This window comes from Pecten maximus, chromosome 1, assembly GCF_902652985.1.
Source record: "Pecten maximus chromosome 1, xPecMax1.1, whole genome shotgun sequence".
Taxonomy (NCBI): domain Eukaryota; kingdom Metazoa; phylum Mollusca; class Bivalvia; order Pectinida; family Pectinidae; genus Pecten; species Pecten maximus.
The window spans coordinates 56,353,146-56,378,690 of NC_047015.1; the positions used below are offsets into that span (position 1 = coordinate 56,353,146).

General features: G+C 34.8%; 2 protein-coding genes across 2 annotated transcripts in view; one reads left to right on the forward strand and one right to left on the reverse strand.

The window, feature by feature from the left end:
* LOC117338840 (protein FAM241B-like) lies at positions 1-5,566 on the reverse strand. Its single transcript, XM_033900202.1, has 3 exons — positions 5,484-5,566; positions 4,336-4,457; positions 1-2,453 (listed from the first exon to the last, which is right to left on the reverse strand). The coding sequence occupies exons 2-3, from the start codon at positions 4,438-4,440 to the stop codon at positions 2,139-2,141; spliced, it is 420 nt and encodes a 139-aa protein (XP_033756093.1). The 5' UTR covers positions 4,441-4,457; positions 5,484-5,566; the 3' UTR covers positions 1-2,138.
* Positions 5,551-25,545, forward strand: part of LOC117338830 (annexin A7-like) — a 24,784-nt gene continuing 4,789 nt past the window's right edge. Inside the window, exons 1-13 of the mRNA XM_033900190.1 lie at positions 5,551-5,623; positions 6,493-6,649; positions 7,095-7,124; positions 8,735-8,960; positions 9,917-10,030; positions 18,528-18,656; positions 19,216-19,349; positions 20,773-20,926; positions 21,209-21,303; positions 22,136-22,249; positions 23,392-23,482; positions 24,182-24,261; positions 24,740-24,952. Of these exons, the coding sequence (XP_033756081.1) occupies positions 6,497-6,649; positions 7,095-7,124; positions 8,735-8,960; positions 9,917-10,030; positions 18,528-18,656; positions 19,216-19,349; positions 20,773-20,926; positions 21,209-21,303; positions 22,136-22,249; positions 23,392-23,482; positions 24,182-24,261; positions 24,740-24,952 (1,533 nt within the window). The 5' untranslated portion in view covers positions 5,551-5,623; positions 6,493-6,496. The remainder of the gene's footprint in view (positions 5,624-6,492; positions 6,650-7,094; positions 7,125-8,734; positions 8,961-9,916; positions 10,031-18,527; positions 18,657-19,215; positions 19,350-20,772; positions 20,927-21,208; positions 21,304-22,135; positions 22,250-23,391; positions 23,483-24,181; positions 24,262-24,739; positions 24,953-25,545) is intronic.

Sequence of the window (25,545 nt, forward strand, 5' to 3'; positions counted from 1 at the left end):
TAGTTTTTAATCAATAATTTATTTTTATGATATACATTTCAAAACAAATGACCATTCTGTCTATATACAAATGTATTTAATTCTGATCCAATCCTACTAAAGTGATGCCTTGTGTCCTCCACCTCAATGTTTTACATTTATAACTTAAGGGTGTATGCTACTAGATCTAATACAAAATATGTTTGTAGAACCAAAAATTGCTGTCCTGGCAAGTAACGCCCAGATGTGACCTTTGACCCCTTGCCTGTCCTCATCTTAAAGGTGAAGTCATGTTTCATTGGGAATTTCTCAAATTAGAAGTTGATATCCAAACAGAAATTTTGGTAATCTCTGACCCAAAAAAATGACACTGAGAGTAGAAATTTATGAATGGCAGGTGACAATGAACATATTTATTGTTACAACACACATAATGTGTTTGAAGTTTCATATTAAAATAGTCACTTTTTGGTAATACAATATATAAAAAAAAATCTTAACATCTATTGCACAAGGTTGAAGATTTAAATACATTTAAATTTCAACAATATGAAAATCAAATTTAAATTTATCACCTGAACACATACTGTACAACAATTATATGCTGCTAGTGACAATATAATGATATGTCAACAGACTGATATTGTTGGATGTGAGTTTCTAAGTCGACTACCTCGGGCCAGTTTCATCCATTTTCCTTAACTTCAATTTTTCAATAGAAAAGTATATCAGTACTAAAGGAAGGTTCCAGAACTAAAATTTTCCCTTTAAATTCTGATGCTTTCCTATGAGAAATCTTAATTTAAGTTATGTTGCAGATGAAAGTTGGCCATATTATTCTTTTTCACTGATCCTGTGATGATGTATGTAAAAATATAGTGATAAGTTTTACTTCTTTAAATAGAAGCCATCAAATGATTAGTCCAAATTTTCTTTCTATCTATGCAGATAGGTCAGAACTTCTTACATACAGAAAACAAGCAATTTTCCCAACCCACCCTCAGGTCAGCATTGATAATTATTTCCCCTGTTCCCTTCAACCTGACACATAAAAGGTATACATAATGTACATTGATTAAAATGTAAGACAATATTTTATTAGCTTACATATATATTTAACTCCCTGTTCATCGTTCTCCAAATATTGTTTAAGCCCTGACCTGAGAGTGGGTCAGAAAAATTGCTTCGTTTTCTGTAGGTAAGAATTCTGATGTTAAATCACCATAAGGCAGCTTTAAAGGCGATACATTAACATATCAGAACCCTTCGGATTATCACATGATAAATAGAATTTAAAAGTAAATGTAGTATCATATAAATATTGAATCTGTGTTTTCTGCATAGTACTACTGAATATTGGGGTACATACACATGTACTACAACATCACAACCTTTGACATTTAGCAATAGAACTCAAGTCGCAAATCTAAAGGGATATACAATGTACATGTAAAATAGATATGGCCTTAAGCTTGCAAACATCAGAGTCAAACTCAATTATGGGGAGCGATAGCCATATCTCAAGTGTCAAATGAAATTCTTGTATTATTTAATCAGTATTGCATTGATTGACATACATTCCAACACAAATGAATTATCTGCAACCTTGCTTAGATATGAAAAACAAGTGCCATTTATAAATTGTAATAATTTTTACACACGCTTGAAAAATAATAACTTGGTAGGACAGACAGTATGATAAGCTGAGAAATCCTGGAAAAATATGTTTGAATTGAAGAAAAAATTCCTCCAAATAGGGATATGGTAAACTGAGCCACAAGCTAGTCCTACTGAAGATGAAGTACACAAATTTTCTCTGCATTCACAAATCATATTCATTGTACAAACAAAATTTCAGTGAAAATATAAGATCCCTGAATTGTTACCGAGGGCAGGCCTAACAAAATAATTGTTACAAATCCTGTTTTTCTTTTTGCAATGAAATTATGGTTCAGATTTAGCATATGGTGTTTTTCAAAACTGCATTTCAGAATTTCCCCCCATGCTGCCGAAAGTAAGCCAAAAATTTTATGTGGTTTATAAGAGGCACTGAAACCTTGGACAGAAAGAGATTTCTTTTGTTTGGACTAAAATGTACTTCTTATGTTGGAGTAAATACTATGTACTACACACTTTTAATTAAGCCCTTTCATTCCAATTCATCCTAATCGATGCCCACCCCCACCCCAGTTATTTCCCCTTGGCTGTCTTGGCCCACCAGGATTGTTCTGTTGTCTCGAACTTTGCTGACTCCAGTTTACAACGAAGAATAAAACTGCTGCAAATATAATTCCGGGTAGTCCAAATACCATTAGCGCTATAAGGCAGCCTACTGTTACGATTGGCTGTACAGTGTATTGTCCAAGATTCCAGCTCGGAATTCCTAATCCCTGTAGCTTCTGATTGGCAATCTCAAATATTGAAACTTGTTGTCCATATTGTTGTTGTCCTGCCTCATCATGACGAACAAATCCCTAGGAAAAAGAAATATTTACTCATGATAGAATATGATACAACTTCTCTGTAAAAAAATTACATCTTTCAAGTGAAGTAAACCCTGATCCCATGACAATGGTACAAAGAGATATAGACCATGGTGACAAATTTAGGGTATCATGTATACAACAAAAGATAGTACATACAATAACTTAGGTCTAAGACTTCTTCTAATCTCTTTTCTCATTATAGTTGTGAGTACAGTTTCTGTGATTCTAGTTTTTCACTGGACAGGGCCCCAGGGTTCAATCTAGCCTCTTCTTCAATATTTATGGGTAAATCTCCCAAGTAGAATTATTTTCCACTTGCCATTAAAATTCCCCATATGACTGGTTCAGTTTTATTTAAGAAAATATTTTCTTTTTTATCAATTATAATGCCAATAATCTTGAACCTTTAAGCCAGACATCAATTACATAACATTTTTTTTTTACAAAAATAATTCAATATCAAGTCATGAAATTTATTTTGTAACTACATACCAAAAACGCGTCTACTAACAATGTAAGGGAGTAGTGGGGTTGGAGCTCAAAAGGGGGAAAGAAAAGAATTTTCAAATACAGGGAGGTGTTGACTTTCGTGTATTGTACCAAGATCTAGAGGCTCATCCCAAAATGGAAAAATATCTATGATATAAATATAGACTAGAAAATGTCTGTTCCTTGGTGAGGAACACATCAGCAGTTCCTGAGGTTAGCTAGTTATATTGCAACGGTACGGGATGAGATAGGCATGGGTAACAATTAGCCTGAGTTTCCTCTGGTCCTGACACCATGTCTGATGGTGTCGGGGCCAGAGGAAACTCGGGCTAGAGTAACAATATATGGCCGCCCCCCCCCCCCATTTTTCATGGCGAGGGCATAATTAAATGAGTGTACATGTTTTGTCATGGATGCTGAAATACTCAAATAATGTGAGTGATGCAGGCCCTTTGGACCTCTTGTTTTTAATGCTAATATTACTTCATAATTACTTTTCATGAACTCAGCTTCACATAATATTTCCGTTAAACCATTTTTTTGTTTGTTTGATTTAGAAAAAGGTAGTTTTTTTAAACAGGAGGCCCAATGGGCCTATATCGCTCATCTGGCTCTACAGCAACTTTGAAGTTGATTGAGGTCATTTCTACAGATACTATACTGATTACAACTTTATTCAAATATCAGAGTAAGCTAGGTTTATTCATGTCAATACATTTTCTAGTCCTTCATTCCAGAATACTATTGGACTAATATCATGTCTCAGTAACCCTTGACCATAGCAAAATCATTGTTTAAAGATTAAAGCCTATTTCACCCCTTTGACCTTGAATGTAGGTCAATGTCATTCATTTGAACAAACTTGATAGCCCTTCACCCCAGCATGCTACAGACATGTCCAGCATCAAGTTCCTGTGCCTTTTGGTTATAATGAAGAAGTTGTTTTAAGATTTTAGCCTATCTGACCAATGTTACCTTGAATGAAGGTCAAGGTCATTTATTTGAACAAACTTTGTAGTCCTTCACCCTTGCATGCTACAGACTCAATATCAAGTCCCTATAGCTATGCCTCTTGGTTATTAAGAAGTTGTTTGAAGATTATAGCCTAATTGACCCATGTGACCTTGAATGAAGGTCAAGGTTATTTATTTGAACAAACTTGGTAGCCCTTCACCCCAGGATGCTACAGGCATAATATCATGTCCCTGCACCTTTTGGTTATTACTTATTAAGAAGAAGTTATTTCAATGAAAAAGTTGACAGGTGGACGATGGACGCCACACCACGGCATAATATTTCGTGTAAAGATGAAGACAAATTTTCATAACTCTGATGTTAAAGGACACAAATTCAAGAGTTTTAGCAGAATTTAATTTTGTACCTGTCTTTGGCGAGGTTGCTGAGAATTTGATGAACTGCCAGTTGCAGTGGATGCCCTGGGGTCATTATCGGGAACGATGTCCCCATTGCTTAAAATCTTCACCATCTGCTTTGCTTTGTCATCTGAAAATAGAAAGCACGGTTATATACGCATGTATGTCTGTTTTAAAAAAAGCGACGTGGCTCTACTAGGGACGAGGGGTGCCAGACGTTTCGCCCCAATGTCACAATGTCCCATGCCACAATGTCCCAATTTTTTTTCCTAATGTCCCAAATTTCTGTCACAATGTCCCAAGGAGGGTGTCACAATGTCCCAATGTCCCAAATTATTTGGGACATTGTGCCTGTCATTACCACAATGTCCCAAAATACCTTGCCACAATGTCCCAAATGTTACCACAATGTCCCAAAAATATTTCTCATGTGTTAAATAGATGGAAAGTTGTGAGAGTGAATATCGGAACGTATATATCATGTTTCTTTTTATATATTCTTAAGTTCAACGGGGCATATATATCGGAACGTATATATCATGTTTCTTTTTATATTTTATTAAGTACATCAGGATTTATATATCGGAACGTATATATATCATGTTTCTTTTTTTATATATTCTTAAGAACAGAACCATAAACAGATAACATCAAAACGAAATATGACATCTTAAATCCATCCGATAAAAAAAATTACATGCCTTAGAAAACCAGTTTTCAAAGTCATATGTCCATGGTGTTACCAATATTATCGTAGTAATAGACATTGATAGATGTAGTTATGTGCAATATACCTGAGAAATATTTTTGGGACATTGTGGCAAGGTATTTTGGGACATTGTGGTAATGAAAGGCACAATGTCCCAAATAATTTGGGGCATTGTGACACCCTCCTTGGGACATTGTGACAGATATTTGGGACATTAGGGAAAAAAATTGGGACATTGTGGCATGGGACATTGTGACATTGGGGCGAAACGTCTGTAACAGACTGATTGATGACATGTCAGCCTACATGTATATTAGTCCGTCTTTAATGGTGGAGCAACGAATACCCTTTCCTCCATAATCATTATTTCATGTAAGACTAAGAATTTGGATCGCTACATAAATTCAAGATGACAATCATTTAATCAAAAGATTACACAATTCTTACTAAACCAGATCTTGACGATACGATGTAGGTTGATTCGTCAACGATTTTCCGGAAGTTTACTCTGGATTGATTTTTGTGACTTTTGACGCAGAAGAGTTCTCATTGAAGAATTTCATTTCCTGATAGCATTTGCGAAACAGGTAAAACGAACATTAATGCCAGGTCATGATTATACTTTCTTGTGGTTGATTTCAGCTCTAAATGTGTTAAACAGACGCAAAATATTTCGAATGTTAATATGCGTCTTCTAAAGTGGAATTGTGCGCGGCAAACCCAGAGGGGCGTGTCTTGTCTTGAAGCTGGTGTTGTTTTCAGCACAGGGGCTCGGTTTTGGAATTTCTGAGTAACATGACAAAACACAAAATCTGGGTTATCGATGTAATTTTTTTATACATCGATAACCGCGATTTTTAAAAAAGTTTTTGGAATGTATATGTATACTCAATTTATAGTGTTGTGATTGTTAACTGATGTATTTCTTTATATGTCTCTGATATGTTGCTCAGAAATCCGAAACAGAGCCCCTGTGGTTTTCAGTACTTGCTGCACTGCAGCTCACTGCCCCAGTGAAGTCTATTACTTACATATTCTGTATCATGTACATGTGTAGTGTAGACTAAATATATATTCGATACTCGAGTGTACTGGATTTACTTAATTATTTATGTACTAGATTCTGAAAATGATCAGTATATAGGATTTCTATCATCATTCCAGACGCCAACATGTACAGTTCTAGTCATGTTATATGATCCTTCATAAGCAATAAATATTCATCAATATTTGGTGAATGGTCAAAGAGGAATCTCCTAATCAAGTTGTTCCGGCCTTTCGTAGTCTGCCCCCCCTAGTCGTTCTGTCCCCTAATTATAATTATGTACATTTTGTACATACACATGTTAGATATGATCTGATATACTGATGTTTACTGATTACTCAACGAAATACTGATGTATTGTCATTAAGGTAAACATGTACAATCACTCTTTATAAATTTGTTAATTTGTAGAAACATGGGTAAACACAAAAAGAACAAGCATCATGGTCACAGCAGCAGCAGCAGTTCATCCTCATCCTCATCATCTGACAGCTCAGATAATGAGTACAAACATCTCCCCAAACATGAGAGGAAGATGAGAAAGAAGATGAAAAAACAAATGAAAAAGGTAGACTAAGTATAATATACACTTTATCTAATAATTCGGGTACAATGCCAAACTTCGAATTATTCAAACTTTGATTAATTGTGTCAACAATAAATTTATCAATACTCATTTCAACTCATACATGCATGTATCTCAGTGGGTTAAGATAAATGCATTGGCTACTTGTAGCTGTAGACCAAAGTGAATTTGGGTCCAAAATTATACTAGTAGTTAAGTTTTCAATTTTTGTTATAAAAGAAACGTTGAAGTAATTTTAATTGTTAAAAAATTAAAATTTAATGATGCTTAAATGAAAAAATGATAAATTCTATATGATCTTTATTATATTACAAACTTATAGCTTGTGTTTAAAATTCTAGGAAAATGAGTGATATCTATGATCCAGGCATATAAGCATTTGAATAAAGATACAATTGATTTTTTTTTCTCATGTTTTATTATTCAGGGACATCTGCCAAAAGGAACAGTTCTTCCAGTAAGTATAATCTACATTGCAATTCACAAACAAAAATATCTAATGAAAACTCAGATTATTAACAATTATAAGATAATAACCTGTATATTGACTAATTGTATATATATATTTTAATACCTGCCTATAATGGCCATGTGTATATGGTGAACACCTCCCTATAAAGGCCATTTGCATATGGTAAACATTTGGTTTGATTGATTTTGTTTCATGTCCCATTAACAGAATTATGGTAAACACCTGTCTATATAGGCCACTTGTTTATGGTCATCACCTCCCTATAAAGGTCACTTGTATGTGGTCAAAACCTCCCTATAAAGGCCATGTGTATGTGGTCAAAACCTCCCTATAAAGACCACTTGTATGTGGTCATCACCTCCCTATAAAGGCCACTTGTATGTGGTCATCACCTCCCTATAAAGGCCACTTGTATGTGGTCGTCACCTCCCTATAAAGGCCACTTGTATATGGTCATCACCTCCCTATAAAGGCCACTTGTATGTGGTCGTCACCTCCCTATAAAGACCACTTGTATGTGGTCATCACCTCCCTATAAAGGCCACTTGTATGTGGTCATCACCTCCCTATAAAGGTTACAAATATATGTACTTGTATGTGGTCATCACCTCCCTATAAAGGTCACTTGTATGTGGTCATCACCTCCCTATAAATGCCGCATGTAAATGGTCATCACCTCCCTATAAAGGTTACAAATATATGTACTTGTATGTGGTCATCACCTCCCTATAAAGGTCACTTGTATGTGGTCATCACCTCCCTATAAAGGCCACTTGTATACATGACTAACATTTATCTATAAAGGCCACTTGTATATTGTGAACGCTTGTCTAAAAATACCATATATTGATAGTAATTAGCTGTTCATAAAGACCTCCACCTACACTAAATACCTTTTTAAATTGACCACCTGTGTATAGTGAATACCTCTCTTATAAAACCACTTCAGAATTGTAAAGATCTGTCTATAATGTCCATGTCTGTAGTGTGAATAATTTTCGGTCCATTCCACTTATGTATAGATAATACCTGTCTATAAAGGACACCTGTGTATTGTTTATGGTTGACCTGACTACCAAATTGACAGAGGATGATACTACTGTATATGGGGGCCGTGTTGGCCGAGTGGTTAAGGTGTCCCGACACTTTAACACTAGCCCTCCACCTCTGGGTTGCGACTTCGAAACCTAAGTGGGGCAGTTGCCAGGTACTGACTGTAGGCCTGGTGGTTTTTCTCCGGGTACTCCGGCGTTCCTCCATCTCCAAAACCTGGCATGTCCTTAAATGACCCTGGCTGTTAATAGGACTTTAAACAAAAACAAACAAACAAACAATAGTTACTGTATATAATCTAAACTGGAGCGGAAACATGAAATATTTAATTTCGTTATGCAGATGTCAGGATTATATGACTCTAATAACAAACATGTAAAACTCGTAACCAGGGATTTGGCAGGGAGTACAGATAATTGAAATTTTGGAAATGTATTTACATTTGCACTGAATTTACAGATTTGTCAGTATATAGTTTTCGAAACAGAATTATCTTTCTTATTATTTTCTTCAAGAGTAATTTTATAATGTCTCCATTTTAGGGTGCTCCAGGATATCATGGCGGAGCTCATGGTCACCATCATCCACAACCTGGCTACCCGGCACAACCAGGTTACCCTGCTCAACCAGGATACGGTGCTCCAGGGATGGTGCCTGGAGTTGTCCCCCCTCCTGCGCAGGGAAATTACAGTGCCGGAGGTTTTGCGGCCCCAGGGGCAGCCTATCCAGCCGCCCCAAATCCAGCGTATCCTGGGGGATACCCTCAAGGTAGGGAACATGACATCGTATACTAATTCTTTCATAATTTGAAGTCCAATATGGTCAATAGGGGTGAAAGGGCTAATGATAATGTTGTCGTTTCTTTTTTGTCAAAATGGAAAGAAGATCTTCAAATTGCTTTCATCACAATAATTAAAAGGATTGCATTTTGAACTATGTTTTCAATAATTTTATTGATACATTTATATTTTATATACATTTTTTCAGCAGTATTTCTATTCGTATTTATAAGATGATATTTAAAAAAAGAATATTTTGAAGTCATTGACAAATACATATATTGTATAAAGTGTGGTCAGGTGGCACAGTGGTAACAAAATTATCTTTCATCTTGATTCCCCGTTCGTCGTGAAAAGGTTTGGGATCACTTGCCCAACAACATGGGTTTCCCCCTGGTACTCCTGTTTCCTCCCACAGTAAGACCCATTGTGCGCTTCCATCATGGCCAACAAGCATGATTTTAGATCAGTTGATAAAGCTTGTTTTGTAATTGTTGTAAAATAAATAAAGATTGATTAAAAGTAAAAAGTTGCATTGGCAAAGATCATTAATTTTCATTTGATAAAGCAATAGCAATTCTAGAGATACACAAATGGCAGGAGATAAAGATATCAAACATATTTTTCAAATGCTTCAAAGTTGTGATGAATTCATCAATAAATATTTACAAGCAAACATTAGCTGAAGAGTTTTTAACTATTGATTTTAATGAGAAAGTGATTTTAGTCCAATTTGAGTTTGCTTTGCCACATATATGAGAACCCAATTATATGGGAATTATTATACAATGGATAAATTTATAATCATGCTGATTCTTTAACACAGGAAAATCACACTTAATTAGTGAAGAATTTTGTCAGTGTCCATAAAATGAATGTTATCACACATTACTGTTTATTTGCGAAATATTATCAGCACTAGTAATTTTGTCGTTATGACTACAGGGACCGTCCCTCCACCAGCCGGTTATAACCAGCCAGTTGGTTACCCGGGACAACCAGCAGGTTACCCAGCGCAACCCGGATACCCTGCCCAGCCTCCACCTGGAGGATATCCAAGTAAGTACTAACTCCATGTGAACTGTTGTCTGTGTAGTGTGCTGAATTCTAATTTTAGATATTTAACCCTTTCAACCCTTAGAAACTTTAGTGGACTCTGCCATTCATTCATCATTTGAAGTCCAATATGGTCAATAGGGGTGAAAGGGTTTAAGGAAACACCCAAGTTGTCCTGCTTTGTCTGGTGTCCATATTTAATCAAATGGTCAAAAATGGAAATTATTTTTGATGCATTTTCTCGTTTATTAATCCTCTTGTACTAATTTATTTATACACTTTGAAATAAATATTGTAATAAGATAACATCTAATGTAACAATTTTATTAAACCTGAATATTTTTTTTTTCTTTTCAAATTTCATCAATATTCTAGGTAACATCCCTAGGTTTAAATTCATTTGCTCTTTTGCTTACTTATAAATGTCCTGGCACTTCAATCTTTTGACTTAACCATTCTTTTAAATGTTTCACTTTACCTCTGTATATTGCCAAATTTCTTTATACTGCCAAAACTGTGATCTGAATGAAAAGATGTAAAGGTGCTAATATAAATACAGTGAAACCTGTTTTTAAAGACCACCTGAATTAATTGCCTCCCTCTCGCATGTGACCATATTTTACCCTTCAAATGTTATTTACAATACTAGTTACCTAAACCTGGATTAAGTGACCACCTGTCTTATGTGACCTTTTTATTACCTCCCTGGGAAGGTCACATAGGACAGGTTTGACAATGTACCGGTAAATGTAATGATTTTGGCATACTGCGTGCTAATCAAATTTTAGCGCATACCCAAATTCAAATAGATATGCGCAAAGACAAATTAGCACTTACAAAATTCTTGACATAAGAAGCAACACAATGTATAAAGACAGTGTAATTAGCACAGTCATAAATTAGCCGAATACTTTCAGTGTGAAAAGGACTAAAATAAGATAACCACTAAAATAAGATAACCACTAAAATAAGTATGTTAAAAGTATATATATGTTTATTATTTAAAGAACTTTCTCTGAGAGGGCCGCGGTGGCCAAGTTGTTAAGGTGTCCTGACACTTTATCACTAGCCCTCCACCTCTGGGTTGCGAGTTCGAAACCTACGTGGGGCAGTTGCCAGGTACTGACTGTAGGCTGGTGGTTTTTCTCCAGGTACTCCGGCTTTCCTCCACCTCCAAAACCTGGCACGTCTTTAAATGACCCTGGCTGTTAATAGGACTTTAAAACAAAAACAAACCAAGAACTTTCCTGAAGATCTATAAAGTTTTCCTTTGATAAAATTAAGGGAGGGACTATTGATCAATCTGCCAAAACCTGAAATAAATTCCATAATATATTTCACAAAGATGGTTGGAACTGTGCACACCAGGTTTATGTAGGTTGAATACAAATTAATTCTTTTCCACTTTGAGAAACTGTATCTGTTATTAAAATATCTTAATAATGGAAATTTTATCTTTGTCAGAGCATGTGGCAGTAAATGTATGGTCAAAGTTAGAGCAAGTATACGTAGGAAACAGGCTGATAATCAAACAGTGTCTATGAAGTACCTAACAGTTTCCTAACTTTGAAATTAGCAAAAATATTAATGACTGCATTAATTTTTACTGAAGAAATTCTTAAGAAAACCTTTCTCTCTCTACTTGTCCTTTTCTGTTTTTTTTTTTTTTTTTAAATTATTATTTATATTTTTATTGATAAAAGACTTTTAAGATAAATAAGCAGTCCTGACAGATGTTTATTTCTGTTTCATTACAGATTACCCTCAAGGCCCGCCCCGCCCTTACAGCAGCGTCCGTCGTCCGTCGTCCGTCCGTCAACATTTGCTTCAAATCGCTACTTGTCATAAAGTTCTTATTGGATTTTGACCAAATTTGGTCAGAAACATCCTTGGCAGAAGGGGATCAGATTTTGCATTAATGGTGACTCTGACCCCCAAGGGGCCTGAGGGGCGGGGCCCAATAGGGGAAATTGAGGCAATTCCTTTAAATCGCTACTAGTCATAAAGTTATGAATGGATTTGAACCCAATTTGGTCAGAAACATCCTTTGGGGAAGGGGAACAGATTTTGCATAAATGGTGACTCTGACCCCGAAGGGGCCAAAGGGGCGGGGCCTAATGGGGAAATAGAGGTAATTCCTTCAAATCGCTACTAGTCATAAAGTTATGAATGGATTTGAACCCGATTTGGTCAGAAACATCCTTTGGGGAAGGGGAACAGATTTTGCATAAATGGTTACTCTGACCCCCAAGGGGCCAAAGGGGCGGGGCCTAATGGGGAAATAGAGGTAATTCCTTCAAATCGCTACTAGTCATAAAGTTATGAATGGATTTGAACCCAATTTGGTCAGAAACATCCTTCGGGGAAGGGGATCAGATTTTGCATAAATGGTGACTTTGACCCCAAAGGGGCCTGAGGGGCAGGGCCCAATAGGGGAAATTAAGGCAATTCCTTTAAATCGCTACTAGTCATAAAGTTATGAATGGATTTGAACCCAATTTGGTCAGAAACATCCTTTGGGGAAGGGGAACAGATTTTGCATAAATGGTGACTCTGACCCCCAAGGGGCCAAAGGGGCGGGGCCTAATGGGGAAATAGAGGTAATTCCTTCAAATCGCTACTAGTCATAAAGTTATGAATGAATTTGAACCCAATTTGGTCAGAAACATCCTTCGGGGAAGGGGATCAGATTTTGCATAAATGGTGACTCTGACCCCCAAGGGGCCTGAGGGGCAGGGCCCAATAGGGGAAATTAAGGCAATTCCTTTAAATCGCTACTAGTCATAAAGTTATGAATGGATTTGAACCCAATTTGGTCAGAAACATCCTTTGGGGAAGGGGAACAGATTTTGCATAAATGGTGACTCTGACCCCCAAGGGGCCAAAGGGGCGGGGCCTAATGGGGAAATAGAGGTAATTCCTTCAAATCGCTACTAGTCATAAAGTTATGAATGGATTTGAACCCAATTTGGTCAGAAACATCCTTCGGGGAAGGGGATCAGATTTTGCATAAATGGTGACTCTGACCCCCAAGGGGCCTGAGGGGCAGGGCCCAATAGGGGAAATTAAGGCAATTCCTTTAAATCGCTACTTGTCATAAAGTTATAAATGCATGTTGTAAACTCAGAGAGTCTGGACTTCATTATTTCTTTGGTCAAATCCAACCAGGTGAGCGATACAGGCCCCATGGGCCTCTTGTTATTACCTCCCTGGGAAGGTCACATAGGACAGGTTTGACAATGTACCGGTAAATGTAATGATTTTGGCATACTGGGTGCTAATCAAATTTTAGCGCATACCCAAATTCAAATAGATATGCGCAAAGACGAATTAGCACTTACAAAATTCTTGACAAAAGAAGCAACACAATGTATAAAGACAGTGTAATTAGCACAGTCATAAATTAGCCGAATACTTTCAGTGTGAAAAGCACTAAAATCAGATAACCACTAAAATCAGATAACCACTAAAATAAGATAACCACTAAAATAAGTAAGTTAAAAGTACATAATGTATATGTATGTTTATCATTTAAAGAATCTACCAAAACCTGAAATAAAGTCCATAATATATTTCACAAAGATGGTTGGAACTGTGCACACCAGGTTTATGTAGGTTGAATACAAATTAATTCTTTTCAACTTTGAGAAACTACGTCTGTTATTAAAATATCTTAATAATGGAAATTTTATCTTTGTCAGAACATGTGGCAGTAAATGTTAGGTCAGAGTTAGAGTAGGAAACAGGCTGATAATCAAACTGAGTCTATGAAATAACAGATTCCTAACGTTGAAATTAGCAAAAATATTGATGACTGCATTAATTTTTACTGAAGAAATTCTTAAGAAAACCTTTCTCTCTACCTGTTTCTATTCCATTTTTTTTTTTTTTATTTTTTTTTTTTTATTATTGATAAAAGACTTTTAAGATAAATAAACAGTCCTGACAGATGTTTATTTCTGTTTCATTACAGATTACCCTCAAGGCCCGCCCCGCCCTTACTAATGTCCAGACTGATTAGGAAACGCTAGCTTGGGTGGTCCTTCTGATAGAAAGACACAGTGGTTTCATCGCATGCTGGTCACCAGTTGCTTGTAGAAAACATTGGATTGTTTGTGTAGATATCATGTGATTAATAAGTATGCTGTGATCATTCAACACCTAATACGAATTGTGGGATTATGAAACATGTTTTTAATAAAACTACTGAGAAAATTGGAAATTAGAGCAGTCTGAGATTTTTTTCTCAGATTTAAAAAAAAAAAGGATTTTCATTTTATATTTATCTTTAAGTTGTTACATCATTTACATCTATACTATGTACCTAATCAGAGGTTAATCTAGACCATATCTACTACCGAAATTAGGTAGTATTCCCCATTGATGGTGTTTTCCCCTTTGAATAAAAACAAATTCCCCATCAAGAAAAAATCCCATTAAACGAAAAAATTCACCAAATTTTGATGAAATATGTAAAAATTATAGCAAAGAATAGCTGTAAAATGTTAGAATTTAAAGAATAATTCAAGGCACTGTTGCCCTTCATTTCCCCTTAAATTTCATAATGTGTAGTACTTCCCAAATCCTAGATGAACCTCTGCTGATGATACACTGCTTCTCACGAAATTGCTTAAAATGGCACCCATGGTGTAGAAATGGATTTAATTAATGCTCCAGCAACTGAAAAAAAAACAGCATTGTTATTAAGATTATTACATATATGGAGTATAGTGACGGAGCATGGTACATATGTAGCTTTTCTTTTTGTGCATGTATAATTATTTGTTCTCATTAAATTTAAAAGATAAAATTTAAAACTGTAGCAAGTCATATAAAATATATTCCATTGATGTTGTAAGATTCATATATCTCTGGTGAAATTTGAATAAATTCAATTTTTTAACACAATGTCAATTTTGATTAGATTTAAAAATATATGTATTTCGAAAATCCCGCCATTTCTGACCATGCTCAAGTCTTTTAATATTTTAATATATGTAGTAGGAGTTGGGGCTAATATTTTTGTCTATAAATACCTATCGGGTGCAAATTCCTGTGCTATAATGTTGTACAGCCGTTTTTAAGATAATTACATGTATTATGTTCAACATGCACAGGCATAATAAAAGAAGATAATTAATTCATCAGATTTTACCTGTAAGAGGTTTCATTATAGCTAGTCATGAATAAATGTGATGCCATGAGTTACCTCCCCTCATTCCCGTAGGTGTGTATTTCTTGATTTATAACATTGTTGTCATTTAATTAAGTTAATTTGGTGGTTGATGTGATATAAAAACTGAAAGTTTTCTAATTTCATATGAAGGAGATTAGATTCAATTCCAAATCATATGAATAAGGAAGTTGTTTTCCATCTTCCATTTATGTATGAAATGTTTCAAAGAAATGCATTTTGCTGTACCTCATAATTTGTGCAATTCATTGGAAATTAATTTTTTCTTTGAGATGTTTGATCATGTATCAGTTTTTGAACTTTGTCTCATTTTGTAAGATTATTTTTTCTTGCTCACATTTTTTTTTTAAGATGAGGTTATGAAAATGATCTCACTCATACAAAATGTGTATTATTTGTATTTTAGGTTTTTGTTTGCATACCAATATGAAGAGAAAAAAATGCTTTTCTTATAACATGTGCTTGTATATGCAAATTAATTTTAAAAAAGTGTCCTTAAATAAAGAAAAACAAATTCAGCAAACTGTGGTAGCACTGGTGTCACTGCCTTGGTTAAACACTAGCCACTTCCAACTGACTTTTTTGTCGGTTATTATCACAATATTCAGGTTAATGAATGTTCATATTCACCTCGGCCAAAGATAATAATTGTAACATTATAATGTTCACATTGAACATTAGGGATAGCTATACGGTATATATATTCCTGAAACTGTTATATGCTATTGAGGAAAGATGGGAGTCTACCTTTTGGTTAAAGTAAAAAAATTCTTTACAATATTATAATTTTAATATTTCATATGAAAAAAGTTATTTTTGATGAAATTTGTTCTGTTGGCCAATTGTTGTTGAATGAGAATTATATTTTTTGTGGAACGTTGTTACATTTCAAGGTTTGTATGATCATAGTAAAAGTATTTTTAAAACATTATATGATGAACGTTGTCTTTTTTCATCAATATTTCAGGAATTTGAATAATCTATTCTTTTTTGATTAAGAAAAAAAAAAAATTTTGTAAATATTTGTTGAACATATGAATTTCAATACATTTTCATATAAAAGCCCAATATTGTATCATGGATTGACACAAATAATGTTTGAAAGTGTTTTTGTATTCATTGAAGAATTGTTAAAAAAAAAAAAATTTTACTGTCAACAAAATTCTTAATATTATTAATAATATCAAATATTTTCCAAATTATTTTGAATGCACTTATAAATAAAAATAAATATTATTTTCATAAACAATTTATATATGATTCAAAACCAGTACAGATTACAGTGCATTCCGCTTAATCGGGTTGCCTATTTGCGGGGGCTTTTTACCCGATTAACCGATTTACCCGATAAGCCGAAATGCACGTCGCCATCTTGGATTTGGTCCGTAATGGTTGCCAGACTTGGGTCGATTTTGGATGGAAATATTTGCGTTATTATTGTTAATAAACGGTGTTTTTGTTTGTGCTTTTACTGATGTCAAACTGTCAGATTACTATTACTAATTGTATAAAAATGTGTGTATTAAAATAACAAAACCTTAATGATTTTCTTATTCGCGGCACAGTACAATCGTAGCACCTCAAATCAGGGGGTCATACATCCCTATTTCATCCATGTGTTCCTAATTTGACATACGATCTAAGGACTCGCCGACAATTACAGCTAAAATCATTTATGTTTATCATAGAGACATTGTACATGTATTCTATTTACTATTTCAATAATTTAGAATTTTAAGGATCACATCAAGTTTTCGTTTCCTACAAATCATTTATATCATTGATTTTTTGTTTAATATTTACTTAACAATGAATATTTCTTATTTCTCAATTATCATGGAATGTTTTTTAGCTCAAATGACTTTACAGAAATTTTATGCTCAATATTGTCTGATTACAAGCTCACTTATAAGGAAATCTTACTCTTTTCAAAGAATGTTTATAAATGTTATCAGACAGCTTTTCAAGAAAAAAACCCCACTATATATATTGAAAGTATTTCACGCCTTTAGAGAAAAACCATTACTGGTATATTGTTTTTTTCAAGGGATGTAATAATTCCTGTCATTTTTGTGAATTTTTTTTTTTTTTTAGTTTTCTTTTAATTTTTCTTACTTTGACATTCTGAAATCTTTACTATTGTTAAACAGTATCTTCTGTGATAGAAACTGGTATTTAGCACCAGAAACCTGAAACAGGTAATGGGTTTTTAGAATCGAATACCTCTCGTTACTACTTGTGATCTCTCTACAGAGCGTATAGACGTCTGTAGGTAATAGAAGTACATGTATAGGTATATTTCTATATTTACATTGTTTTACAATGTATATCTAAGCTGAAATAAAAAAAAAGTTAAATTTGAAAATATTTGCTTTTGCGTTGTTCATATAATATCATTGATTTGATTGAATCATTTCTCTCAGGCTCTTGCGCATGTTTCGCTACATTGATGTAGCAGAGTGTAAATTATGGCATGGGAGCACAGATCGATCATGATAATTTTAATCAGATTTAAAATCCATGAATCTATGATTTAAGACTCAAAGTTGACAGTGAAAATATCATATGTAGTTGAACTGTAGCATGATTGGTGGGCTTATTATCAGACATGGGCTTATTACCGGATATGGACTTATTATCAGACATGGGCTGGCTTATTATCAGACATGGGCTTATTACTAGATATGGGCTTATTACCAGACATGAACTTTTTACCAGACATGGGCTTATTACCAGACATGGACATATTACCAGACATGGGCTTATTATTAGATATGGACTTATTATCAGCTATGGGCTTATAACCAGACATGGACTTATTACTAGACATGGGCTTATTACCAGACATGGGCTTATTAACAGACATGGACTATTACCAGACATGGGCTTACTACCAGACATGGGCTTACTACCAGACATGGACTTATTACCAGACATGGGCCTATTACCAGACATGGACTTATTAACAGACATGGGCCTATTACCAGACATGGACTTATTACCAGACATGCACTTATTACCAGACATGGGCTTACTACCAGACATGGACTTATTACCAGACATGCACTTATTACCAGACATGGGCTTACTACCAGACATGGACTTATTACCAGACATGGGCCTATTACCAGACATGAACCTATTACCATACACAGGCTTATTACCAGACATGGACTTATTATCATACATGCCGGCTTATTATCAGTCATGGCCTTATTACCAGACATTGGTATATTATCGGACATGTGCTTTTTGTAGGATAGAATCCAACCGAAATGATCATGATTTTATTTTGAATAATTACAGGTGGTGGTACTAGTTATCCTGCTCAGCCACATGCTGGTTACCCAGGGCAACAGCCGGCTGCTGGTGGATACCAAGGGCAACCGCCTGCTGCTGGTGGTTACCCAGGGCAACAGCCAGCAGCCTTCCAAGGTAAGTAAATGAAACTGTATAACATCACGAACACCAGTTCATGAAAGGTAAACTCTGACCAACGGTGTTTGACCACTTAGCTGTACCCATGTCTGTCCAAGGGAGCTGTTTCCCAACTAAAATTTTGCTTAAAATGGCAATAAATTTTGTTCTGACAATAACACTTTACTATATTTATTTGCAAGTAAGCTCCTGCTAAAAAGTAATCCCCCTTCTTCATTTTTTGCAGAAATCCTTAATTTCAAGATAGTAAGCTAACAGTGGTTCACAAATAAGCCCTCTCCAAATTTTGATACTAAACCGTATTTTAGAATAAATATGGTACTTAACTTTTACACTAGGGGAGGCCTTATTTCAGTTAAAAATGTTACTATTTTTACATTAGGGGAGTAGGCCTATTTGAGTTTAATGTATTATTAAATCTTTTACGCTAGTGAAGGGGGCTTATCTGAGGATAAATATGGTTCTAAACTTTAACACTAGGGGAGGGGTCTTATTTGTGAATTAATAAGGTATAAGAAATGATGCTCTCTTCAGTCTGAAAATATTTATTTTGCAGGTGCAGGTGGCGCGGGGTATGCCCCTCAGCAGCCTAGCTACCAAGGAGGAGGGGCTCCATCCTACCCCCAACAGGGACCAGGGGGAATGGCCCCACAGCATCAGCCCCCTCAGCAACCTGCTTATGCAGGAACGGTAGGTCAAGCTGATAAAATAGGTCAAAGGTCAAGGTCACTTAATAAAAAAAAAATTATGTTACTATAAATAGAAAATCTGATTCCATGCCGTAACTCTTGTTATCACCCAATTGTCTGTGCAGGCGACAGATCTACTTCTGTGGAATTCTTGTCATATAATTATAACTGCTTTAAATATGGATATGAACTGATCTTTTGTTGTTTCAAACTCTCTGAAAACTGATGTTGAACAGATCATCCTTACTTTTGTCAGAATCAATGAGTGATTTTATAATATCATAATCTGACTATCTGGCTACCAAGGTCAAGGTCAAAGGTTAAGGTCGTAAGGAGACTGTTGATGGATCACATGCACATGATGATATGCTATGTAGTACTGCACATCTTATATAGGGCTGTGACAGCTAAGTTGGTTAGGGCATCAATGTGGGCCACGTAACCTCAGGTGAAAGATCCGAGGTGCATGGCTCTAAGGTTCCTATCTAATTAAAATCAAGATGGTCATTCTCACTACGTTACATGATCATCTAACGACATCCCATAAGGGGTCACATTCTGATGACCTTTGTGATATGTGTATTTCACTTTCAGGGCGAATTATCAATTTGTCGATGTCCTCGAAGCAAACCATTTCGTCACAGCATGCATCTGCAGCAAACCATTTCGGTACAGCATGTACATATAGCTATATGCTTTGTGGGACGAAATTACTTGAAACAAATTGACAGATTATTGCAAGCTATGCACTCTAGTCATGCTAATTCGGACATATAAAATTCACTTCCAAGATTCCGTAAGAAGTCATTTGATTGGCTAATCCAAAAGGTCACCCCGATGTGATCCCCTTATGGGATGTTATTAGATGTTCATGTAAGGTAGTGATAATGGCCATCTAGATTTTAATCAAATCGCTAAGGTCCCTAACCGTGTCCGTTTGTATTTCTCGGAAAGCTTAGAAACGGGCCAGTCTGTGCTGTCAAGGTTGTGTCCTTGAGCAAGACACTTTACCCTTATTGCTCTGGATGGGCCTCCCATATGTTGTTCAGTGAGGTTGTCACTAACTACTACAAGGCTTCAAAATTACCCTGTTTGTGTTTCTGGGAACATAATCCATGTTTTGATGTTATTTCTAGTCTAGTTTATTGCTTTAAATATTCACACTGTAAATAAGCCTGTATTAAATTCTGTGGCAGAAAAAATGCATTCCAAAAGCAAATTTACATACTACATGTAGATGTTTTATGTAAGCTACAGCTTAATGTATTAAGATTCATATTGATAAATTTTCATTCAATTTAGTTATTGCCGATATATTTTTTCTGATTTCGAATTTATGAAAATTATAATGATTATGTAATTTTTATTAAATATTCATTATTAAATGTGTAAACATCCCATAATACATAAATTTATTTTTACAGGGAGTTCCGGGTGCAACTGCCGGAATGGGCGCTATGAATATAGCAGGTGGTGCCGGAGGTAAAGGGGAGGTAAATCGTCCTACTGTTCGGCCAGCCAACCCATTCTCTGCTGAACAGGATGCGGAAATTCTCCGAAAAGCTATGAAGGGATTTGGTACTGTAGCTCCATTGTACCACCATATTATTCTAATTCATTAATTTGTATTAAATATAATGGCCTTACTATGACGTGTCCAAATGGAAAAAAAAAAAATGAAGAAAAAAAAAAGAAAAAAAAAAAAGAAAAAAAAAATGAAATAAGGGTAAAAATGAGGTTGTGAAAATGCTCATTAAATTGTTTACATATTGGGTTAATCACAATTTTTGAAAGTAAAAGCCATTTAAGATAATTGTTGTAAAGTAAGTTATATCATGAGTCGTTATAATTGTTTTTTAGGAACTGACGAAAAAGCCATCATCAACGTGATCAGTGCACGTAGCAATATGCAGCGTCAACAGATTCTAACTATGTTCAAAACAATGTACGGCAAGGTATGTAGCCAAGCAAAGATTTCAGTTTTGTGAGGGCGTAAAAATCTATAGCCAAGCAGAGATTTCAGCTTTTTGAGGGCTTAAAAATCCATAGCCAACACAAAATCAAATTCTCTGATGAATTTACACTTTGTGAAATTTTGAAGGTTCATTGAATCTTCCCATATGCTCAAAAATAGCTCAAAAAATAATATTTTTTAATGATCAACAATATCAAGGTGACAATATCAAAGGCATTGACTGATTTCTTTTAAGTGAAAATCTGTAATTTGTTGAAATAAACCTTCCTGTTCAGAGCTGTAGCTGTTGGTCCTTTGGGACTTGTTGAAATTGTCACAAATTTACTTGATCTTAAAGAGTTTCAAAAAGTTATGAAATCTCCAGGTTAGCTGAAATACATAATTATGTTATATATCATAATTTTTAAATAAATAAACCTTAAATAAACCTTAAATAAACCTTCCTGTTCAGAGCTGTAGCTGTTGGTCCTTTGGGACTTGTTGAAATTGTCACAAATTTACTTGATCTTAAAGAGTTTCAAAAAGTTATGAAATCTCCAGGTTAGCTGAAATACATAATTATGTTATATATCATAATTTTTTGTAGTTATCTGTGATATTTCTCCTTAGAACGATAAGTGAATTGAAAATCTTCTTCTTTAGAACACTAAGTGTATTGAAAATCTTCTTTAGAACACTAAATAAAGTGAAAACCTTCTTAGAACACTTTGAGGAATGAAAATCTTGCTGAGCAATTACATAGGAAAGAGAAATTCTTCGTATTTTGAATACTTTGGAATTCAAGAATAAATCAAAATTTTATCTATTGCCAGGATTTGATTGCTGATCTGAAGTCGGAGCTGAGTGGAGATCTGGAGGAACTAATTATGGCCATGTTCAAACCAACCACCTACTTTGATGCCTGGTCACTTCATAAAGCAATGACTGTGAGTTTTATCAGTATTCAAAACTGAAATTTTTTGACCTGCCATAGATCTAGAGGAACTAATCAACTATGAGGCTTGATTGATATGTTGTGAACCTCATATTGAATGATTTGAATTTCGCCGGACATATTGTATTATTTTTCAACATAATCTCCTTCAGTATTTACCGGTATACACTTTAGTCAGCTGTGTTTAAGGGCCTCAATGCCACTTTTATAGAACTTGTTTTCTTGGCTGTTCAGAAAGTCATTCACAGCATGTTAGGGTTAGGGTAAGGGTGCCTGAAATAGCTGTTTTCAGTTTTGGAAATAGATAAAAGTCTGATGGAGCGAGATCAGGTGAATAAGGCGAATGCTTAATCAATTTAAAGCCACAATCGTGAATGGCAGCCATGGCAATGATACACTCTTTCACCCTTACCCTAACCGATTTTGTCCATTTTGCAAAAGCGGCTTGTCTTTTTTATTTAGAGTGCTACCTTGTCAATATAAACTAACCAAATGAGACCAGTCCTTGGGAACACGGCCCTATATATTCAGAGAATAGTAGGATATAAAAAGAACATCCTTGAGTACCTCCTTCAATACTAGGCTCACGACATATCAATCAACCCTCGTACATCTGCAAAGACAAGTCAGTTGATATAAGCTTTGATTCGAGTTAATAATATTCAGATTTCATTGTACTGGTAACTGGTTAAGAGGCTCAATACTAAGCAAACATGTAAAAGAAGGGACATAACTCTTTTATCCTGAATGGAATTCACTGAAAAGTTTATTTCGTGCAGGAAACCATTATGGTATAATTTGGAGGAACATGGATCAGTTTCAAAAATTTATCATGTAAAAACAAAACATGAAAATGCATATTTACAGATGACACTTTTGAGTTTTTTTTTTTTTTTTTTTCCCTTCTATTTTTAATTAAGAGTTTAAAGCCTTGTAGTGAATCTGGTGTATTTTGTATGAGTTTTGTCTTAACTCCTAAGATTTGGACGCTAGTTTGGACACCCAGATGGACAGATTCATGATGACAGGGTGTTATATTTACATGTTAGCCCCAGTATCCAGTCTCTTGGAGCAAATAATTATTCATGTGTTTTCAAAGAAAGATAATAAGTCTATTTTCCTTCTCTTTTTTAGGGTGTGGGCACTAAAGAAGCAGTTCTCATAGAAATTCTCTGCACAAGAACCAATTCTGAAATTAAAGAGATCGTGGAATGTTACAAGAAACGTAAGCATTGGAATGATCAAGTTCTGGCTCTGGAAATTTAAATACTGGAGTATAAATATCTATCTATATCTTAATATGTTCTTACTAGTACCTGTTTCTGGTTTTAATACAACTTAGTATGATTAATAACAAGCCGCTTGTAGATAGAATTTAGAATAAGAAAGAACATGTTGTAGACAGCTGTATAAGATAATTTGATATTATATTATAATTTGTGAAATATTTTGTTATTTTTATTAAGAGATATTTAAAATTAAGAGCTATTTTGTAATTCAATTTTAAATTATCAAAGTAAGTTACAAGCTATTGCTTCAGTGTAGCGAGTAAAAAAGAAACAATAGATATCTTCAATATTTGTACGCCGTTCTTTGGTTGAGTTGGAATTACAAAATACAATATTTTATTTTTTGTTATCAAAATATTCTTACCATTTTCACTGAAAAATGAGCCTAGCTGGCTTATTTATTATGAGAAATACCTAAAATCGGAAAAACAATGGCTATTGTCATTAATAATTAGACACAATCATGCAATTGATCTACAGTATTATCTTTCAATAGGATTATTCAATTTAAGATGTCTATTGTTGAGAAATCTATTTCATTTTATGGATTTTCTGAATTTATCTTAAAAATACATGTATTAAAATGTAATTGTGTGTTTTGTTATAATACTGTATGTGTGCTTTGCCTTTGACAGATTTCGGTCGATCTCTCGAACACGACATAACATCAGAGACAAGCGGACATTTTAAGCGACTCCTAGTCTCATGTTGTCAGGTATTAGATTGGATAAAATTATACTGTAAATGATGTATGTTTTAGTGGGAATTTTATTTTCAGATTTTCGCACTGAAAGCTTTGATCTAATTCCAATGACTTCACTAATTGCATTTTGTATAATTAAATATTGTTTTCTATAACAAATACTTTGTCAAGGCATAATGGCAATATTAACCTACATAATTAATTTATTAAAAATTGATTATGCTGCAAAATGGGAGTTTGCCAAAATAAGAAGTTTTAGGGGTTTACTTCACCATAAGAAATATAACTTATGCAAATTTTCTATGATTTCTGACATGAAACAGTGTCGGATACAGGATTTTCAGTTAGGGCGTGTACCAAATTACGGAGGGTCCGAGGGTAGGGGGGGCCTTAAATCCGCCAGTGTGAAAATGGGGAAAAAAAGAAATTGGGATGTTGCCATCATCAAGTTTTTCGTTAATATTTTGTACCATTTTGTAATATTTTGTAGGGAAACAGGAATGAGCTTACTCCGGATCAGCAACAGCGCCTGGCATACCAGGGTTTGGAGGGAGTCGTAGACAGAGCTCTCGCTCAACAGGACGCCCAAAAACTGTACCAAGCTGGTGAGAAAATGATCGGCACTGACGAATCTGCATTCCTTACAGTAATGGCAGTGAGGAACCACTACCAGCTCAGAGCCACCTTTCAGGAGTACCAGAAGGTATATACTGATAGCACAGGGGCATGGCACGATTTCCCAAATGATGGTCCATGTATACATGTATTATACTGTCACTATAATACATACACTGCCCTCCAAAAGTCCTGTTACAATTATTACGTAAAATACAGCGAAGTTAATCTCGAAGTCTTCATTACAATTTGTTAGAATCATAACTTCTTAGGATGTGTTTGTTCATGATTTAAAATATTCATGTTCATTTTTCAACAGTGCATATGTTTTGTTACAATGGAAATCCTCAAAATGCAACATTTTGGAAATTTCCCTATTTGTTTAATGTAAATTTCAAAAATGCATTTCTTACATTTATTTTTACTGTTAATCAGTTGAACAATTACTTTTATTTGTGTCAGTAAAAAAAAACCCATATTTTTATTCATTTTTGAACATTATGGAAAATAGGACCCTCCATTCCCTCTCCCAACTTCAAAGAAGTGAGGTATTTTCAAATAATTTGCAATCGTCACTTACAAACGGATTATCTTACGGATAATACAACATTTTTTCCCAAATTTTGTTGACTAGCCATTCAATTTTAACGTTTCAAGTGTAACAGAACTTTTGGAGGGCAG